We start from the raw sequence: 18029 nt of genomic DNA on the forward strand, positions 1-18029 counted from the left end.
CAAGCACTAAAATAAAGTAGTGGCTAAAACTAGGACCAACTAAACCAAAACTCCTACTCATACTCTACCTTTAACTTTTTTTCAATGGAGCTCTTACAATTTTTCTATGTGATCATGACTAATTCCTATATGAAAAATAACCGGCCATCTGAACAATATAAATCATAAGATTCAGATTGAAACCCAACAATCACAACCTTAATCTGAAACTTGTCCACGAAAACCCTTAACTCCAATAACTTTCGCATCTTCTTGAACTTGATGGTCGTAAGCACCTTTATTAGGTAATCTACATGATGTTCCTCGAAACTAATATGATTAACAATGGTTTTCCCTATTTCGATATATTCACGGATAAAATAATATCGTATGTTGATATGTTTACTTCAGCCGTAAATGATTGGATTTTTCGCTAAATCTATTATTTATTTGTTGTCAATGAACAACACCGCTAGACCAATATTTTCTTCAGTCAATGACCAAGTAAATTGTGTAGCCAAATCACATAAAAAATAGTTGATGTGGTTTCCAGAAACTCTGCCTCATATGAAGATAATGAAATACCTTTCTTCTTTTGTGAAACCCAAGTATTGAAACTTTCATTATAGCAGAAAACCATACATCCGGCTCTTTTCATGTCATCAATGTGCCCACCAAAATCATTGTTCGAGTACCTAGTCAATATATTGCTTCCACCCTCTTTTGAATACACCAGCCCATAATCCAATTTGCCTTTTATATAGCGTAAAATCCTTTTTAAATCATTTAAGTGTAATGTAGTTTGCTTTTCCATAAATCTATTCATTATACCCACCCCATATGTTATGTCAAGTCAAAACGCTTGTGCTCAAGATATCTAGGTCCTCTAATCATTCTTTTAAATTCAGTAAAGCCTATCATCTTTCCCTCCTTGTTTTGTAAGCCTCTTTTTTGGAATCATGGAATATTTAGTATGGTTGCCCTCCCCTATTCGAGCCTTTCCCAAAACTTTTTTAGCATAAACACTATATTTCAACTCTATATGGCCATTTCCCTGTTCCACCTCGAGACCCAAATAATATGAAAGTCTTCCTAAATCATTAATCTCGAATTGAGCATTCATTTGATCCTTCAACTCATCAATCAGTGAAGTACTCGTGCCCATGATCAGTAAATCATCCACGGCCACTCTAATAATTAGATTTCTTTACTGTCATGTCTGGCACATACATCATGTTCATACTGGCATCTCAAAAATCTCATGTATTCAAGGCAATTATTTAGCTTTGTATACCATGCTCTTGGAGCTTGGCGAAAACAACATAACGCTTTCAATAATATGTACACCAATTTTTCATTTCCTACCATCTTAAAGCCTTCAGGTTGTGCTACATACTCTTCTCAAAGCTTTCAGGTTGTGCTATATGCACTTTAATCCACTGACCTTGTGTCATGCAGGCAATGTTGTTAATATCCATGTGTTTTTCTTCTCAATTGAATCTTTTTTTATTTCCATTCACGTTCTTCTGGTGCCTGAGTGAAATTCTCGGTCCATCCACTCCCTTGAGTAAAAGTTCATCATCTTTTATAACAACTTCAGCGTTATAATAAATATCTCCAACAGACCTGGAGCGCTTTGGCTCTATATATCATCATAATTCTTTGGATCTACTATTTGCATCGTTGATCGTGTCTATGTTGTTGCCATTTCTGAATCTCCATCTGAGCCAATGTCTTTGTTGTGTCCGTTTTCAACGTTCTCTTCAACTGTATGAGTATCAAGAATAGTGTACCAACTTGCAGTGTCTTCACTTGTATGCTTTAGGAGAGACCATTCCCACGCCTTTGTTTCTTCAAACACGACATCCCTACAAATATACACAGTGTTATAATCGGTAAGCCTTTGTGCCATGCTCCTTTCCAAGGTGAACCACATGCTTGCTTTTGTCATCCAACTTTTTTGTGATCATACGAGGTATTTTCATATAAGCGATGCACCCAAAATCTGGTATATTCCCTATATTTGGTTTTTATTCAAACCAGGCTTTATATGGCACCCTTGTAGTTAGAGCTCGGGTAGGTATCTTGTTGAGTATGTATACTACGTTCCGAATGGTTTCTCCCATAATGTAGATGGTAACTTCATTTGCTTAAGAAAACTTCTCGACATGGCAACTATTGTTCTATTTCTATGATGTACTTCTCAATTCTGTTGTAGGGAATAAGGAGCATCCAAATGCCTTCCACTACACCATATATGGCCTATAGCAATGCCTCTATTCAAGAATGTTATCTAATATTTTACCCTAGATATGATACTCATCAGCTACTCTAACATTATATTTTTTGGGTTACCTTAGCCAAATCGTGATGTTGCACTAGGTAAAAAGTGTTGCCGCTTGTAACATTCTTATCACAGTGTTATCTTAGAGTATTAAAACATAAATATAATATTTTTTTAAAATTAAATATTAATTTTATAAAAATAGTTAAGGTGATATACAAATTTAATAAACGAGATACATGTGGATATAAGAAATGTTTAATAAAATTTTAAATAGGAACTTTTAAAAGTAGTAAATTTAAATAACTTAAAAATTATATTTTAAAAGTAATAAAAGGGTAAAAATAGTTTAAATTGCTCTGTGTTTTAAGATGAGCAATAATATAGAAGTCTTAAAAATAAAAAGTACATATATATACGAATTTTTAAAAGTAAACAAATAGAAATAAGTAATTAATTTCTTTTCTAAAATAAAAACTAAATTTTTATTTATTAAAAAAATATAAATTATTTTATGAAACTTTTGCACAGTAAAATTCTAATAAAACCAGGCAAAATTTTAACTGAAAGGTTCTCTCAAATTTTGGGTAAAAGGCGGCCCAAATTTTGAGTAACCCTAATTCACACACTCCTCTCTCAGACTCCAACAATCTCTCCCGTTCCCACATCTGGGCGCCCAAATTTTCAATACACTCATCACTCTCTCTCATATCTCAACTGTTAGCTTCCAAAATCTCTTCAATTCAATTAACCGATCATAGGTGTTTGAATCTATAACAACAGATTGCTTGTAAGCATTTCGATATTTCGTCGTTTCTGTCTCGAATTGATCTCCTCGGTTCCGAGTATACAGAAGTTTGGCAACAGTTAAGGTTATTCTTTGTTGTTTCGTCTATATCGCTTTAGCTGTTTCTCGTAGTGATTATATTACATTATTAAAGTTGTTAGTTGAGATGTACTGATTTAATTTTTTGGTTTAAATATTCATTTTGTCGAAAACTAGGGTTTTGAAGTGTGAGGTGCATGAGATGGAGTAGTTGGAAAGAGAGAAGGAGATGTATTTTCTTCCGAAATGAAGGAAATGGAGGGTTTTAACGCGGACGTGGCGAAATTTGCTGATGAAAGTCCAAAGGAGGTGCGGAAGCTTAGGTATCAGGCGGAACTATTTAGTTTGTTAGAATGACTTTAGCTATATTGCATGTTCATTAAAATGTGATTGCATGTTCTGTTACTATCTTTTCAGAGAGTTGGATACTGATTCTTAGGGAGCCCAGTTTAGGAGATGTTAGTATTGCAGCGACCTAAGTCATACAAGGATGTAAGCTGCAGATGGACCCAAAACATATTAAATTCTTTTCTCAATTCTGCATCTCTCACACAGTTATCCACGTTCTCATCACCTACACAAAGAATTGAGGGTTAGAAAGAGCCTACAATCTAATTGTGGTCATGGGTTTAACTCTTATACGACATGCCAGCGGTCATTTTCTGAAAACAACTTCTCTGCTCTCTCTTCGGTAGAGGTAAGGTTGTGCGCATCCTACCGTCCTCTTCGAGCGGCAACAGTGAGAATGTCCCTTTTCCCCTCTCCAAAAAAAATCTATAATCTGGGTGATCAACTTGCAATAGCCGCAACCAATTATCAGCTGCTTGGAATAGAGAGGTTATCTTCCGGAAATCATGTTCCCCTTTAGGACTCCAATCAGAGACCTTAAACTTGTATGGAGCAAGCCCATATATGGAGATAACTGTAAGGACATGCCATTACCAAATTGTTTAACTGTTGAACCTTGGGTTTGCAGCAAATCAGTACATGTATCTGTTAAGATGGAGTTACATGCTTAATATGTTTATTGAAATGTGATTGCTTAATGTTTTTTAATCATCAAAACATATTTATATAAGAACATTTTAGTTATTAACCAATTGAGACACTGTCCTCCACTATGAACTGTTGTTAGTACTTAATCATGATTGTTTTAAAGAACTTGTCGTATGCTTAGCAACATAATTGCCTCAATTCTGCATCCACAAATGTTTGTTATGCAATTTTTGTCATATTTCAGTAATTTTGTTGGTTTTCCATCCCATGTTTATAATAACTAGAACTCAATGTGTATGTTGTGGATGCGTAGTTTAATATAAATGAATTTTTTATATTACATTTTCTTTTGTAGGATGGAATGAAATGGTTGTTCAATCGAGCTAAAGGAATACTCACTTGATGGCGATATTAGGCAACTATGCAGGATTATAATGGTTTCTAGTTTAACAAGTAGAAGTACATTTTGTGAATACAAATTTGAACGTAAATTCCATTAAATTACAGATAGACATACACACATTACAGAAACATTCTAACAGTTGTAGATTTTATCAGGATTATTGGAACTGAACATAGGGTGCTTTGGTAGCTCATGACTTACCAGCCACAATTGATTTTGTGTTTGAACAAATAGTGAAAAAGCTTCATTATGTAGACCACTCATTGTTATGATTATCAAACTTAACTTTTACCTATCTCTAATTTATTTGGAAAACTCATCTCTCTTGTGTGCACTATTAATTTTGTCTATTGTGCCACATTTGTGGTCTACCTTTAATCTTTTTGCAACCAACTTGTAAAATGTACGACTTTGCAACAGTTACAATGCAAGCACAGATGGAAGCCCCTCCAGAAATGCAATGCAAGGACAAATTTCTCCTTCAGAGTGTGATTGCACCTGCTGGAGCAACAACTAAGGAGATCACCCCTGAAATGGTATGTTACTAGGTTTCTGTGTCATTAAGAAAGGTTGATTAATTTGCTACACTTGTATTTTTAACTGAGGTTGTATGCTTCTAGTTCTCTAAGGAGGCAGGACATGTTATAGAAGAAGGCTCTTCTCCAAGGGCCCCGCACATGGATAATGGAAATTCAAACAGTTTCGAGGTTGGTCTTGAGTTTCTTTTAAATTTTTATAAGAATTTTTTCATTTAAGGAGGCTAATTTTTTCAATTAAGAATGTGTTGAGTTAAATACGAAGTATATTTCCATCCCACGCAATATGTACATTGGTCCGAAATATCCATTACAAATGTAAATTTCTTATACACTCCATAGGTATGTTTTACATTTGGTTGCTCCTCGCACCTGTGTTATGTAGGAATGTATGGTACTTAAAGATCGAGGGTCTAGGTCTTTGTTATTTCTCTACTATCAGTTTTGATGCATACAATATTGGGTAAAAATTAGTTGTAGGAGTGAACTCCATTTATGTACATATATAGATATAGCATACTTAGGGCAAATGTGTGCAATATAGAACCAAACTTCCAAAGAATGTCTCAAGCAATTGAACCAGGTATCCATCCATAGTGTTGCAACTTTGGTTTTTTATTTAAGTGTACCTCAAGATAAAATATAATATGTTTTCAAGTGGCTACTCAATTGAGTGTGTGGAATTCTAGAAATTTTAATTTTTGTGAGTAGGAGTTCGCGTTGCTTAGTAAGCTGTCACATCGAACCATTGTTCAATACCTTGGAAGTGAACCGGTATAGTGATAAAATGTTCAAATTTTACTTCTTTTTTTTTTCTGAAAATTTATGTGTTTAAGTCCAGAATATTGCAAATAACGATTATATATATAACCTAGTTTGATATAAATCTGGTGAACACAAAGTTACACGAGTGCTGTCAATGATGTGTTTTATTCATTCAGCTAATACATAATATATAAAGAAACATATTACAAATAAACTACTGAAAATCAGGACCACTAATAATTCAATCATCTAACCAATTCCACCACCAACTTAGCATGGAAACTCCTATAAATTCTCCTTGAACATAGCACGACCAAGTCCAGCTCAATGCATACGTAAAACAGGAATCAAGCAATTATTATTATACTACTCGGTTTGAGATTAAATCCAACATTTCCCCCCTTAATCTCAAACTTACTTCATCAGCTCCTTAACTCCCAACAGGTTGCGCATTTTTTCAAATTTTATAGTTGTCAGAGCTTTTGTGAGTCCATCTGCTCGCTGCTTATCACCACTTACATGTTTCATGATGATTTCCCCGCGTTCCACACATTCACAAATAAAATGAAACCGAATATCAATATGCTTACTTCTTCCATGAAACACCGGGTTTTTGGCTAAGTCAATTGCTGATTTGTTATCAATGAACAACGTGACTAGACCAATAGGTTCTCCTGTGATTTGACTCAGTACATTTCGCACCCAGATTTCTTGACAGGCTGCGGCTGTAGCAGCCATAAATTCGGCTTCACAAGATGACAGTGCTACCACCCTTTGCTTCTGTGATACCCACGAAATCAAACTGTCATTCAGGTAGTAAACCATGCCTTCTGTGCTCCTTCTGTCATCGATCATTCCTCCTAGATCACTATTTGAGAAGCCCGTAACCACATTGTTATTGCTGTTCTGAGCATATATCAAACCATATTATATTGTCCCTTTAATGTAACGCAAAATCCTTTTCACAGCCGCTAAGTGGAGTGTCGTTGGGCGTTCCATGTATCGACTCACGATCCCAACAGAAAATGCTATATATGGGCACGTATTAACCAGGTAATGAAGACCACCAACAATGCTTCTGTACGTGGTTGCATCAACTGTTCGCCCATTCTCATCTTTTGTGATTTGTTCCTTGGGATCCATTGGGTACTTTGTAGGATTGCTTTCTCCCATCCCTGCCTTTTCAAGTAATTTAGCAACATGTCCAACTTGCTTCAATTAAGTATAACCAGCTTCTTGATTCACCTCAATTCCTAGGTAGTAACTGAGCTTGCCAAGATCTGTCATCTTGAAGTTCTTCCCCATTTCTTGTTTGAACTCCTCAGTTTTCTGCACGCTTTCTCCAGTGATCAAGATGTCATCCACGTACACAACAATGATCAAACAATCACCTCCTTTTCCCCTAGTATAGACTGTATTTTCGTAAGGACATCGTTCAAAACTTAATCTCTCCAATCATTGATTTAGTTTGGCGTACCAAGCACGAGGTGCTTGTCGCAGGCCATACAAGGCCTTCATTAGCTTATAGACCATTTGTTCACTTCCCTATTTTTCGAAACCTTCTGGATGAGCAACATAACCATTTTCTGTTATTTCTCCGTTTATGAAAGCCATTTTGACGTCTAAATGATGAACTTGCCAAGAGTTTTTTGCTGAAAGAGCCAACAACATTCGTACTGTTTCTAAACGTGTGACCGGAGCAAAAACCTCTTCGTAGTCAATTTCAGGTTCTTGGGCATATCCTTTCGTGGCAGGTCGGGCCTTGTATTTATTAATATTTCCTGCTGCGTCCTTCTTCAACTTGTAAATCCATTTGAGTCCAATCACTTTATGGCCCGCTGGTAAATCTGTTAGTTTCCAAGTGTCGTTTCTTTCAATCGAGTCAATTTCAGCTTCCATAGCCCATTTCCATCTTTTTTCTATTGATGTTTCTCTAAAATTTGCAGGTTCTTCAGTCCCCATTAGGTACAGTTCTTCATCCAAAACTACTTCTTCAGTGTCATTATATATATCACTAAGTAGTCTGCTCTTCTTCGGGTCAGTATTGTCATCATAATTATCTGAGTTCAATCTCGAACTTGAGCTGTGTGACAATGGAGTGACTGTGCCATATTCTTGTCTTGATGTCGTGGCATGTGACAGTGGCGTGGTTGTATCACTTTCTTCCTCGCTATCAGGAGCAAATTGTTCATTACTTTCTTTATTTTCGTTTTATTATTCTGCATCGAGTGGAAACACCACCTGCACCACCTCATTTTTGTTTTCAATTCCCCATGGCCATGGTTTTTCTTCTTCAAAGATCATATTATTTCTCACGTAGACCCGTTTCTCGTTTGGGTTGTATACTCAATAACCTTTAGTACCAGGTTCTCTTCCAAGATTAATGACTGATAACCTTCGATCGTCCAATTTTTTCAATACCTTGGAAGTGAACCGGTATAGTGATAAAATGTTCAAATTTTTTCAATACCTTGGAAGTGAAATTTTTTTCTGAAAATTTATGTGTTTAAGTCCAGAATATTGCAAATAACGATTATATATATAACCTAGTTTGATATAAATCTGGTGAACACAAAGCTACACGAGTGCTATCAATGATGTGTTTTATTCATTACATAATATATAATATATAAAGAAAGACATTACAAATAAACTGCTGAAAATCAGGACCACTAATAATTCAATCCTCTACCCAATTCCGCCACCAACTTAGCATGGAAACTCCTATAATTTATCCTTGAACATAGCACGACCAAGTCCAGCTCAATGCATACGTAAAACAGGAATCAAGCAATTATTATTATACTACTCGGTTTGAGATTAAATCCAACGCAGAAGTTTAGCCTCAAATTTAATATGCATACTTATGCATTATGTAATGTATACTTATATATAGCAACTTTAAAGGTGATTTACTTAATTGTGTCCATATGAGTAATATCTTGTTTCTTCTCACCACTCATTATACTCTCACTAGTCCTTTTAGGGTGAAGAAATACAATCTTTTTACATGGAATACGTTTCTTGTGGTTCCATACATAAATTACTTCAAGAGTAAGGTACGCATTTGGTGAGCCGGTTATATAAAATTACACTACGCAAATCCTCCGGCCTTGCCTATTTACATGAAAGAAATACTATACATTGGTAGTGGCTATCCCCGTGTTACATTGAAAATTTAGTATAATTTGTTTATTTCAAAATAAAGTTAACCGAAACATTTGTACGATTTTACAGGGATATTAAAGGTGCAAACATATTGGTAGATCCCAATGGAGAAATCAAGCTCGTAGTCTTTGGCATGGCAAAACATGTATAGTATTTTATTTTATTTTCAATTATTTGTTAACAATATTTAAGTTATATTCATTTGGTCACATTTCTTGATTTTCCACACTTCTTTTTATTCCCAGTTATTAAGATCAATTATGGCACTAGTGTTGTTGAAGCTTCTGAGTGTGCCTGTTGTTCATGTTGATGCAGCAAAAGATGCTAGCTAGGTGTAGAGATACATTGACATCATTGAGTTTTCCGGCATTATTATATGTATATATGTACCAGGTATGTAAAATACTAGTTGTTATACAATATAGAAGTACAATACTTTTGCATGGGGTATATATATAGGGGTTTATATGACCTAATCTTTGTTTCTTACTCATTTCAACTTTAACAACTATATATTTGTTTGTGAATGCATATGTGTCAAGTTGTCGGCACACTACCATAGATTGGCTATAGCAACCCCTACTTCAAAATTTATCTGTAAATCGTTGTTATTTGTTAAGTAATTTTGATAAATGTGTAACTATTGTAATGTTTTTAAAAATTGTTAGAAAAGTATACATTCTTGGAAAAAATATTAACAGCTTGCAACGAATCGGTAAAACCGTTGCAAAGAAATTCAAATTTTGGCCTAAAATGTTGGCGGGCTGTATGAGCGGGCTTTTAAAATTTTTTGCCCAGGATTAGAAACAAGAGGTTAAGTAGAAAAAAAATCCAATGTCATTATTTGACCTAAGACCAAAATACATCCAACATAATAGGCGAGAGGGAGAGACACTCGAGAAACACGGATTCAAGCTCAAATCAATTCAAGCTCGAAGAACACTCAAGTTCAAGAAGGTATGCTCTTTCCCCACACTGATTATACTTGTTCATGTATATGTAATCGAGTTTTTGTGTGGGTTTCTATTTAGTACTTATATGTGGTATGTTTGCTTTGTGTTAATTAGAGTTTCTGTGATAATTTGGGTGTTCTTATTAAATTGAGATTTTGTTTTGAGGTTTATCATGAGACTTTCTTCCGAAGATCAAGTAATTAACACTAAAATTATTTAGAATGAAGTAATTATTGGTTTTAAATTTGTGTAGGGTCCTTAGATTTGAAGCAGCAGCAAACCATTTTCTTCTAGAGTTTAAATTGGAAAAGGTGTCTGGGGCTGAAGGTCGTGTAAGTATATTTATGGTGTGTTTCTAGGTTATATGATATAAAGTTCATTTTCTGCAAAGTAAAAGTATTTAGAGGGGATATAGATAGAATATGTGAAATATAGGATAAACAAAACTATTTCAAGCTATAAATGCTTTAAACAAAGATCTCGTTTAAAAATTATACTCATCATCTTTGGAGTTGATTTGGGGTGCAACCATGTGCCCTTTGGAACATAATCTATAATCCCGGAGATGGCCAACTCTACACGCTTCCCTAATACATGTTCAAATATTTGTTTTGTATAGATATGATAATTCTTGTAATTAGCCTGACCATGAATTATTTGTGCGTAGCTGATTCTTCTGTTTTTGTAGTTCTGTTCAGTTGCAACGTCTTAGTAGAAAAAAGTTTGTTGAATAGAGGCCCAACATAAGAGGACAGGACAGTTGGCGTGAATAGAGGAAAATGACGGCTCCTAAGCAGGAAATGGAACGAAGAGATAAAGAGATTATGAATACTACCATATATTATGGATATGTATTAATAGTTAGCTAAAGTAGAAAAAATGACAAAATTACCACTTTTTTTAAAGTCTGTGACAAAAATACCAATTTTTCAAGTACATGGCATTTTTAAGTTGATGCTTCGATTGTGATTTTCAAGTACATGGCAATTTTTCAAGTACATGACAAAAGTATCACTCCAATACGTATTTTTAAGTTGGGTATCACTAATACGCATTTAGTAAATAGGTAATTTGTGTAAAAAATGTTAAAAAAAAATTAAAAAAATATATATAAAGGAGATACGCATTTTGGAAATGCGTATCACTCTTTGACTTTTGGTGATACGCATTTCAGAAATGCGTGTCTTTGGTTTTGTTTTTGTTATTTTCTTTTTTATTTTATTTTTTTACCTAATACCCATTTCTCAAATGCTTATTAGTGTTACCCATTTTACAAATACGTATTAGATGGATATTTTTGGCCGTATACTTGAAAAAGTGGTATTCTTGTTACAATTTTTTTTTAAAAATGTATTTTTGGCCATTGTCCGCTAAAGTACTTTATTTTTAACTTCTCTTGTAACTTTGCTGTAGCTAATTTGTGTATGCGACTTTGTCATTTATTTTGTCTTAGATTAAAATGTTTGTATGACGATAGTGTAACAGTCATGAACTGCTTTTGGATTGTTGGGTAGTTGATGCTTAGATTGTGATTTGTGAATAATGTGTGGCTTTTATGCATGGCTCGTACCATTTACAGGAAAAATCTAATATTTTTAAAAAATAATTGTTTCTATTTCATTGAATAATGTTACTAAAAAGTTACAAAATCATTATTATAGAGTCAAAATCATTGCAATATATTTGTTAAAATCATTGTCGTTACTCTAATTTTGTTGCCTTAAGTTCATTAAAATGATACGATTTTAAGCTAATGCAATACTATTTAGGCGTTATAGCCAACAATTTGTTGCTATATGGATTTATTGAAACAAATTAAATATGTTATTATAAGGCGCTATATTCGTTGCTAAATCGAGCAATTGCAACGCACTAGGATGCAACACCCAATTTTGGCCTATTTGTTGCCATAGACTCTATTGTAACATAAATAACATATTAGGCAATATTTTCTCGGCGTTGCTATAAGAAATCTATGGTGTAGTGGCATCTACTAGCACGATGTGGATCAAGTTTTGGGATGTAGATTAGTTGGTTGTATTGGTTAAATTTATTATGATTTCTGTAGATTGTAGACTAGTGATGAATTTAGTTGAGATTATGAAATTTGGAATGTATTAGATTAATGTATAATATTTTCAAAATTTGAAGTCGATTTTTACACTTTCTAATATTAGTTTTTCATTTTTCTTTATGGTAAATTATTACACTAGCTTCGTACACTGTTACAGTAGGTTGTTCAAATTTTTACCTCAGCTACTAGTTTGATGCTAGCACTGTGGGACCCACATGCCAAGTCACCACTGTCGGCCCCACAATGCCACGTCAGCATGCCACGTTACTAAAGTGTGGGGCCCAAATTGGGTATCAAATGACCTTATGATAGTCAATATGGGCCCTCAACAACCATCAATGCACGGTGTTCTTCGACACATTGTTACTCTAGACGGTGAAGATGTTATTGACTGTGAATCGATATTGGGATATTTACATAGAGGAATGGAAAAAATTACGGAAAACTGAACCATTATATAATATTTACCTTATGTAACACGTTGGGATTATTTAGCTACTATGTTCACTAAAGCAATAACTGTAAATGCACTAGAGCAGTTAGGCAATATTCAAGTGCCTAAAAGGGCCAGCTATATCAGAGTCATTATGTTAGAGTTAAGTCGTATAGCGTCGCATTTGTTATGGCTTGGCCCTTTTATGGCAGATATTGGCACACAGACCCCTTTCTTCTATATTTTTCGAGAAAGAGAATTGATATATGACCTATTCAAAGTTGTTACCAGTATGCGAATGATGCATAATTTTTTTCGTATTGGAGGAGTCGCTGCTGATTTACCTCATGGCTGGGTAGATAAATGTTTGGATTTTTGTGATTATTTTTTAACAAGAGTTACTGAATATCAAAGGCTTATTACACGTAATACTATTTTTTTAGAGCGAGTTGAAGGAGTAGGCATTATTGGCGGAGAGGAGGCAATAAATTGGGGTTTACCGGGACCAATGCTACGAGCTTCCATCATACAATGGGATCTTCGAAAGGTTGATCATTATGAGTCTTACGATGAATTTGATTGGGGAGTTCAATGGCAAAGAGAAGGGGATTCATTAGCTCGTTATTTAGTACGAATCAGTGAAATGACAGAATCAATAAAAATTATTCAACAGGCTTTTGAAGGAATTCGGGGGGGGGGGGGGGCTATGAGAATTTAGAAATTCGGCGCTTTGATAAAGTATGGGATCCCGAATGGAATGATTTTGACTATCAATTTATCAGTAAAAAACCTTCTCCTACTTTTGAATTGTCAAAACAAGAACTTTATGTGAGAGTCGAAGCCCCAAAAGGAGAATTAGGAATTTTTCCTGATAGGAGATAAAGGTGTTTTTCCTTGAAGATGGAAAATCCGACCACCGGGTTTTATCAATTTGCAAATCCTTCCTCAATTAGTTAAAAGAATGAAATTGGCCGATATTATGACAATACTAGGTAGCATAGATATCATTATGGGAGAAGTTGATCGTTAAAATGATAATAGATACAACAGAAGTACAAGCTATCAATTCTTTTTTTTTTATATTGGAATCCTTAAAACACTACTTGAAAAAAGACCTTAGACATCGGTTTTTAACCGATGTCTATGTAAAAAATGTATGATGTCTTCGCGACTGATGCTAAATGTATTTTCTCATAGACATCGGTTAAAAACCGATGTCTATGTAATATTACACATCGTTTCTGAAAAATTTCTGATGTCTAATTCACATTGATGTTATATAATTGTTTAATGTCAAGTTCAGAAATGTAATATTAAGACGGTTAGGCCTGTTTTAAATTATAACACACAATCAATATTTATAAAATAACATCGGTTAAAAATAAAAAACCGATGTCTATATCTTATTAGACATCGATCATTTTCTAAGTACCCGATGTCAATATTGATAATAGACATCGATCATTTTCTAAGTACCTGATGTCAATGTTGATAATAGACATCGGTTGTTTTCTAATAAACCGATGTTAGTATGATAAATAGACATCGGGTGTTTATTTTTAAATTGATGTTATTACCATGTTTCATGTGCTAATATTCCTTTATTAACATCGAATATTTTATTTTTCTAATGTCTTTGTGATTTTAAGACATTGCTTTTATATGTGTAAACTGATGTTATTTATGGTTTTTTAACATCGGTTCTAATAACAATGTGATGTCTGTTTCTATTATAATTAAACTGAGCATCTCTGTTTTTGCATGAACCAGAAAACTCCATATGGTAAAATCCAATCAACCAACAATTTTCCATCCAACCAACCAACAATTTTCACCCCATCAACTAACAATTAACCCAGATTCAACCAACAACAGTTTTTATCCAATCAACAACCTAAAACATCTACTAGAAAATTCAGAACATCTACATTAACCAACCAACAACAAATATATAGCGAAAATAGTTCTAACACATTGTCAAACATGCATCTTACAAATTCGATCATCAAGTACATTATGAAACCAGAATTTACAGTAGCGAGGCAAGGAAATTTACAATCTATATTTTGTCTTGAATAAAGTCGATAACATCACAGCGAACCTGGTCTAGCTCATCTAGAGTGTAAGACTTGCGAGTCTTGGTCGCCCACTAAAAATTGAGTAAACCGAAAAGGGAAATCATTAAAAAATACATCTAAAATGCCACATTCAGTCATACAAAAATGAATGTACGGACCTTAGAAGTAAAAGAAATTTCCCTGTCCTCAATAATTTCCTTCATGTACCTCATGACCACATAACCACATTCAACCCCACCATGCTGTTTCGGGAATCCCTGTTAAGATAAAAAAAACTGGCTTTACAAACTAATTAAATCAAGATTACTGTCGTACTATAAAAATTATAATATAAATTACTTACTACAAGATTCTTGATTTTAGGAGCTTTGTTACCCCTTCCTGTTTGAGAATTAACTTGTTTTATTGTCCTGCATATTATAATGACACGGTGTCAAGAGTCATATTTCGAATACAAGAAATAAATGAAAACAACCTAAAAAATAAAAGGAATAATGTTACTCTGATAATGCTTTTTCTAAATCATCAAAATGAGTTGGATGAGGCAAAGGATTGAGAATGTAAATGTCGCCATCCCATATTACGACCAGAATCCAGTGACAACTGTATTATTATAAATTTACACAAGTTAGATATTTTTAAAAATAGCCTAAAAACCTAAAAGAAAATTAAATTAATAGATTACAATATGTATTTAAAAATACTTACTGATGATTATGTGGCAGGAAGAATATGTGATTTTGATTACCCTCTTTCAATCGACTACCAACATTTCGTTGAAAATCAGCATTCAAATTAAAGTTGGCGCCAGGATCAAAAAATCCATACAGGACCAGATCATCATTATTGCGAACGCTCTTAATTGTACTATGCAAGTGCCTATATATATGTGGGAGAAATTAAAATTACTAGCAGACCAGTTGTGCGATAATTCAAACAGAACCTATAACCACGAAAATAAATTACTTACGCCATATACGCAGATATCGCAGCTTGTCCAATCATGTCAAACTCTAACAATGCTTTTAAATTCTCATACAATATATATATTGTCTTCTCAACTCCAAACACATCGGAATCATATGGAATAGGGATCGATTCCCCGCTGGCTTTCATAAATGTCGTAGCATGTTTGTACAATACCTTGTATTGGCGTGGCACTTTCTTGCTGACCTTGACGTGAGTGAACTCTTGTTGAATTTTATGCACCTCACCCTTGTTCTTTGACTGCGACACATCTCTTTTCTTTTTCAACAAAAAAATGAAAGAATATAAATAGACATTTATTCACCTAATTAACCCCTATTTTTCAACTTTTATAAAACTTTAGCAACCAACAAGCACATGTAAATACCACAATTATCCTTAGGCTGATTAAATTTCGAGGTCATGCCAAGTGTGAACCAACGGCTTCACGAACATGTTCAATTTCACCAGGTATAGGCACAGGAACTAAAGCATCTGGTTGGATATGTCCATCAACCGACACACGAGCATGTCCAGGCTTCAGGGGCACTCCATGAACCGAAACATTCATTTCATCATCTTCGAAAATAGTACCAAAAGCAACCTTATTTTCGATGCTATCCACCGAAAGCTCATAAATTTGTGGACCCTATAATTTTAAGGAGTAAATTATATAATTACTCTACAATTTGAAGAACTGTATAATTACAATAATATTTGTGAAATATACCTTCTTTTCTGATGGAGGGGGTAGATCATAAGCAAGACAATCATCATTCACCAATATTTCTTTTGCTTTTGGTTCTCCTTCAACTGGTTGGCAACTTGCTCTCTCCGAAAAATTCGGAGACTGCTGATTAGATCCTGTAAACAATGACTTGAGCTCAGCCATTTCCTGCCTTGTTCTTACCAACTCCTCCTGTAGCACTCTATCACGGGCCAAAAACTCCGCCTTGGTAATTGCAGGTTTCTCTCTTTCGGCAGATTAAAGAACATTTTTGGGGTGACAAAACCTCCAACTCCTCGAATCCTGCCTGAATGCTCAGGAGTTCCGAGTGCCGTAGTCAACACATCATCAGTTCCAGATGGTACGAATTCACCCTTCTCCTTCTTTTCGAGTAACTCATCCTAATGCAGATAAGAATACACATCAGATCTTAGGGACATATTATGAATAATGAAGGAATAAACAGATTTCTCATTATAATCTGTTTTTCTCGATTAAATGCAATTTTTTTCATAATTTTTACTTACAATTCTGGAAAATACTGCTTCTTTATCTTCATCAAGTTCCTCATCATCTAGCTTTGACTTTCGAGCCTTTTTCCAAAATATTGCCCGATCTGGTTTCTCCTCGGGCTTCAGTTTGCCTTTCTTTATCTGTTTAAGATGAGAACAAATTAAAAGGTGCTTTATTTGTTGAAGATGAGAAAAAATTATAGCTAGGTTCTTACTTCATCCTCTTGTAAACCAATGTAACCCTTCCTTGACAAACGATGATGATATTTTCGATTATGCACTCTTTCGCTCTGCAGGGTGCGTAGTTTCTGCATCATACAACGAATAATTATATCCAAGTAAATATTCTAAATCCAAAAAGGGTATACTGGCAAAGAAAATGCATCCATACCAGCCACTTATCACCTCTCCTCTGCGCGATAAATCTCTTCCAAGCTTCTTGACCCACAAACCGATAATTTTTTGGAGGCCTCTTCAGTTTCTTCTTTTTTTCAGCTTATGGCATCACGTGTTTAGTTGTTAAATAAGTTTTAAACTGTCTCCACTTCTCTCCTGCAGACTTAAGCACCATAGCCTCACTTTCCGGAGCAACTTTAAATGTACCCTATGGACAATAAAATACACAAGTTTATAAGGCTTAGATAGTAGTACTAAAAATAAGTTGTGTGTGTCAACTATAATTTAATACCTTAATATCAAGCCATAATTTATCTTTCAATTCCCGATCCACATTTGGCCAGCTGTCAATGTCGATAGGAATCATAGTTCTTGCCAGGTGCCCTATGTAGGACTGTAAGGTACACCTAGTATCTCCGACAAGAACTCCAAACTCATTGTATTTGATTTTAAATCTCTTGCCCTGGGCCTTCCTTACCAATACTTTTTTAAGAGAGGAAACACCTCATGCAGCTCCCAACCTTCTTTTCGCAGAATTAGAATTAGTTGTTGTTTCTTGTTCAGACTGTTGCTTTTCAGTTTGAGGTTCAATTGGTGCTTGTCCATCCTGATCACAGTGCTCTTCAACCTCCTGATCACAATGTTCTTCGACCTCTTTAACTTTTTTAGATTTGCTTTTGTTGGTTCTCTGTTTCTTTGCCATTTTTGTCCTTCATTCTGAATAATAAAACAAGAAATAATTAGTCACTGAATAAATGAAACTCTACATGAATTAAAATACATTCAAAATTACATATGCATGAATAAAAATGCATTCAAAATTACAACTGGAAAATTTCAAAACAAATACAAAAACAAAATACAAAAAAATTATAAAAGAAAAATTACAAAAAAAAATGCATTAGTCACTATAATTCATTTACTCAAAAAAAT

General features: G+C 34.4%; 2 protein-coding genes and 1 long non-coding RNA gene across 3 annotated transcripts; 2 read left to right on the forward strand and 1 right to left on the reverse strand.

Annotated features, from left to right (window-relative positions):
* Window positions 1-2932: 2932 nt before the first annotated feature.
* On the forward strand, window positions 2933-9095 carry LOC141719066 (vesicle-associated protein 1-1-like). Its single transcript, XM_074521450.1, has 6 exons — window positions 2933-3135; window positions 3267-3412; window positions 3507-4013; window positions 4909-5024; window positions 5109-5195; window positions 9027-9095. Exons 3-6 carry the CDS (start codon window positions 3944-3946, stop codon window positions 9033-9035), a joined length of 282 nt encoding a protein of 93 aa, XP_074377551.1. The 5' UTR covers window positions 2933-3135; window positions 3267-3412; window positions 3507-3943; the 3' UTR covers window positions 9036-9095.
* A 113-nt stretch (window positions 9096-9208) lies between these two features.
* LOC141719070 (uncharacterized) lies at window positions 9209-10812 on the forward strand. Its single transcript, XR_012574016.1, has 4 exons — window positions 9209-9350; window positions 9836-9914; window positions 10164-10242; window positions 10599-10812. It is a non-coding gene; the product is annotated as an uncharacterized LOC141719070 (long non-coding RNA).
* Window positions 10813-14476: 3664 nt separating this feature from the next.
* On the reverse strand, window positions 14477-16353 carry LOC141679425 (uncharacterized). The gene is made up of 8 exons (XM_074486103.1): window positions 16192-16353; window positions 15889-16110; window positions 15466-15740; window positions 15204-15374; window positions 14997-15098; window positions 14839-14905; window positions 14654-14752; window positions 14477-14566 (listed from the first exon to the last, which is right to left on the reverse strand). Exons 1-8 carry the CDS (start codon window positions 16351-16353, stop codon window positions 14477-14479), a joined length of 1188 nt encoding a protein of 395 aa, XP_074342204.1.
* Between the last annotated feature and the right edge of the window lie 1676 nt (window positions 16354-18029).

The sequence above is a fragment of the Apium graveolens genome, chromosome 1 (assembly GCF_009905375.1).
Source record: "Apium graveolens cultivar Ventura chromosome 1, ASM990537v1, whole genome shotgun sequence".
Taxonomy (NCBI): Eukaryota; Viridiplantae; Streptophyta; class Magnoliopsida; order Apiales; family Apiaceae; genus Apium; species Apium graveolens.

What these genes read in the sequence shown, in the direction of transcription:
- LOC141719066 (XM_074521450.1), top strand. Translation starts at nt 3,944, where the DNA reads ATGTTCCCCTTTAGGACTCCAATCAGAGACCTTAAACTTGTATGGAGC. An exon ending in GCCCATATATGGAGATAACT is followed by an intron (nt 4,014 to 4,908) that starts GTAAGGACATGC and finishes ACTTTGCAACAG; the next exon opens with TTACAATGCAAGCACAGATG. An exon ending in AGGAGATCACCCCTGAAATG is followed by an intron (nt 5,025 to 5,108) that starts GTATGTTACTAG and finishes GTATGCTTCTAG; the next exon opens with TTCTCTAAGGAGGCAGGACA.
- LOC141679425 (XM_074486103.1), bottom strand. Translation starts at nt 16,353, where the DNA reads ATGGCTGAGCTCAAGTCATTGTTTACAGGATCTAATCAGCAGTCTCCG. An exon ending in GCGATATCTGCGTATATGGC is followed by an intron (nt 15,375 to 15,465) that starts GTAAGTAATTTA and finishes ACATATATATAG; the next exon opens with GCACTTGCATAGTACAATTA. An exon ending in AAATTTCTTTTACTTCTAAG is followed by an intron (nt 14,567 to 14,653) that starts GTCCGTACATTC and finishes CTCAATTTTTAG; the next exon opens with TGGGCGACCAAGACTCGCAA.